The sequence below is a fragment of the Triticum aestivum genome, chromosome 4D (assembly GCF_018294505.1).
Source record: "Triticum aestivum cultivar Chinese Spring chromosome 4D, IWGSC CS RefSeq v2.1, whole genome shotgun sequence".
NCBI classification, from domain to species: domain Eukaryota; kingdom Viridiplantae; phylum Streptophyta; class Magnoliopsida; order Poales; family Poaceae; genus Triticum; species Triticum aestivum.
This window is the reverse complement of record NC_057805.1, coordinates 489,827,185-489,829,643: the sequence shown is the minus strand read 5'-3', so window position 1 is coordinate 489,829,643 and position 2,459 is coordinate 489,827,185. Positions and strand designations below refer to the sequence as shown.

The 2,459-nt window shown below is 55.2% G+C and overlaps 1 protein-coding gene across 1 annotated transcript; it reads right to left on the bottom strand.

The window, feature by feature from the left end:
* Nucleotides 1-797: 797 nt before the first annotated feature.
* LOC123097127 (GDSL esterase/lipase At4g10955) lies at nucleotides 798-2,017 on the bottom strand (the record flags this gene model as incomplete). Its single annotated transcript, XM_044518877.1, has 2 exons — nucleotides 798-1,779; nucleotides 1,893-2,017. Coding segments are annotated over 2 exons (1,107 nt in total), but the record flags the coding sequence as incomplete, so codon positions are not given.
* Nucleotides 2,018-2,459: the final 442 nt, after the last annotated feature.

Below are 2,459 nucleotides of genomic sequence, written 5' to 3'. Positions count from 1 at the left end.
GGAAGGGAGATTAGGGCAGAGCAGAGTGGAGTTGCTAGGGTTTGGTCCTGGAAGCGGATGGGGACGAATATATATGGGGTCGGGATGGGCCATCGCGAGCAGGACCCGAAATGGTGGATGCGCCGGGTGGTGCCGGTCAGCCTGGGCGTTTGAGGCCGATATAGGGCGTTCGTCTGGGTCGAGTTGTTTTTGACCGGTCAGGAATCGGGCCGTCCGTCCGAGCGTATAAGGGGAGTTTGGAGAGTCCGGTTGTAGATGCTCTAAAAGCATATATTCCACTAAAACGAAATATTTATGACCCGTGGCAACGCACCGGCAATTTCTTAGTAAATTAAAAAAATCGTAGTGACTCCTAAACTCATGTTTTATATTAAATATAAACAAATTAAGTTCACACCTATCACTGAACCACAAGGAAAGGGGTTAGTTAGCATATACTCCCTCATTTCCTTTTTAGTCCGCATAAAAGTTTTGTCTGAAATTAAAGTATCTTAGTTTGACCAAACTTGTAGGAAAAATATGAACATTCACGATGCCAAATCAATTTCATTAGATTCATCACGGAATGTAGTTTGATATTATATATATTTGATTGTATATGTTGATATTTTTTTAATATAAGTTTGGTCAAACTTTATAAAGTTTGACTTACATAAATCTTATACGTGGGGTAAAAAGGAACGGAGGGAGTACAGCATGTGGAGTGCCTAACTGCCTAAACGAAAATGCAATGTAAATGTAGCACAAATTAAAAAATAGATTGATGATGCACAGAGCGTGGTAGGGAAGAGAGGGGTTTAAGCTCCAGGATAGCTGTAACGCGTGGCGCTCAAGTTGAGCTGGCCGTCTGGCTTCCACCATTGCTCGAGCCCGTGGGCGTCGCAGTCGCTGGAGTTCTTCACGAGCATGGCCGAAGGCAGGAGATGCGGCCGCTCCTTGTCGGCGCCGACCAAGGAGAAGAGCATGTCACGGTACGACAGCGTCATGGCCGACCTGGCCACGCCGCGGAAGCGCTCCTGAATGAGCTGCCGCTGCTGGAAGTAGTCGATGAAGCCCAGGCAGACGACGTCCCTGTCGTGCACGTACAGCCGCGGCGCCCACGGGGCCAGCCTCTGGAACAGCGTCTCCATGCGTTTCCGGTGGGGGCTGAGGACCAGCCCGAGGCCGGCCTTCAAGACGTAGCTGGTGGCGTACAGGTCCCTCTTCCCCACCTCCGTCGGGTGCAGCGCGTTGATCACCGGCGCGGGCGACACCTGCGGCGGGTTGAAGAGGAAGGTCGGGAGGCTCACCCCATTCTCCGCCATCATCCTCCGCCCCACGTCCAGCGCCAGGGACGCTCCGAGGGAGTGCCCCGTGAGCCACACGGGGCTGCAGCCGGCGCCGAGGAGCGCCTCGACCTCGGCGCGCGCGCGCTCGGAGCGCTTGCACCGGTGCAGGGTGTTGGCCATGACCTTGAGGTCGAGCCACAGGTCCTTGAACGGGTCGGGATGCCTCAGCATGGTCCCTCGCAGGGCGACGACGTACTGCGGAGCCGAAGGGTGGCGGGGGGCGCCCGCCGGCGGCACGTGCTCGTAGATGGCGCCGAAGATGAACTTGTGCTCCCCCTTGCGGCCGCAGTCGTCCTTGAGCACTTTGACGATGCGGAAGTGGAAGCTCTCCCACCACGCCGGCGCCAGCGCCTCCCCCACCAGCAGCCTGCACGTGTTCCTGTCGTCCTCGAGGATGTACGTGCCTTTGACGATGCAGGCGGCGATGCACCGGCGGTGCTCCTCATTGTCCCTGTGACATTACGAATTTATGATGAGCATAAGTCAGCGACTCAGCGTACAGCTGCAGCCACGACCACGATCGACTAAAGGCCCGCCGGCGAGGGATGTGACATACATACTGACCAGTCAATCATCATCGTCGTCGTCGCTAAAGAACGGACGCCGCCGGCTCCCGGGATCATATGCGTCGGTCCCGATAGATGAAAGCGGTCGTCGGCGTCGGCGTCGGCGTCCATCTTTGAAGCTATCGGTCAATGCGGACGAACGACCTAGCTAGCTAGAGGTAGGCGCAGCTACCATCCTGTGCTTGTTGTGTTTTTGCTACCATCCTGTGCGTCTCATATACTATGTACCATACAGTCTCATTCTGTTGACATCAGCTGCTAACGATGCTTCATCCAAGTTGCAGTGGTATCTCCAAACCAGGGTAGCCGGATCTTGACCTATTCTACCCTTCCACGGACGCAGCTTCAGTGACTTAAAAGGCACCTGCCTTTGGGTCCTTGACATGTGGGCCAGCCATCTGTTGGACCCACATGTCATAGGCACAAAGGCATGTGCCTTAAGGCACCGAAGCACAGTCCCCCTTCCACCATCATCACCATTGTCAATGGGGCTCGCGCTCCATTTTGGGACTCTCGTCGGCTCAATGGGGCCCGGACATTTCTCCCCTCATCTATGAGGCCTCTT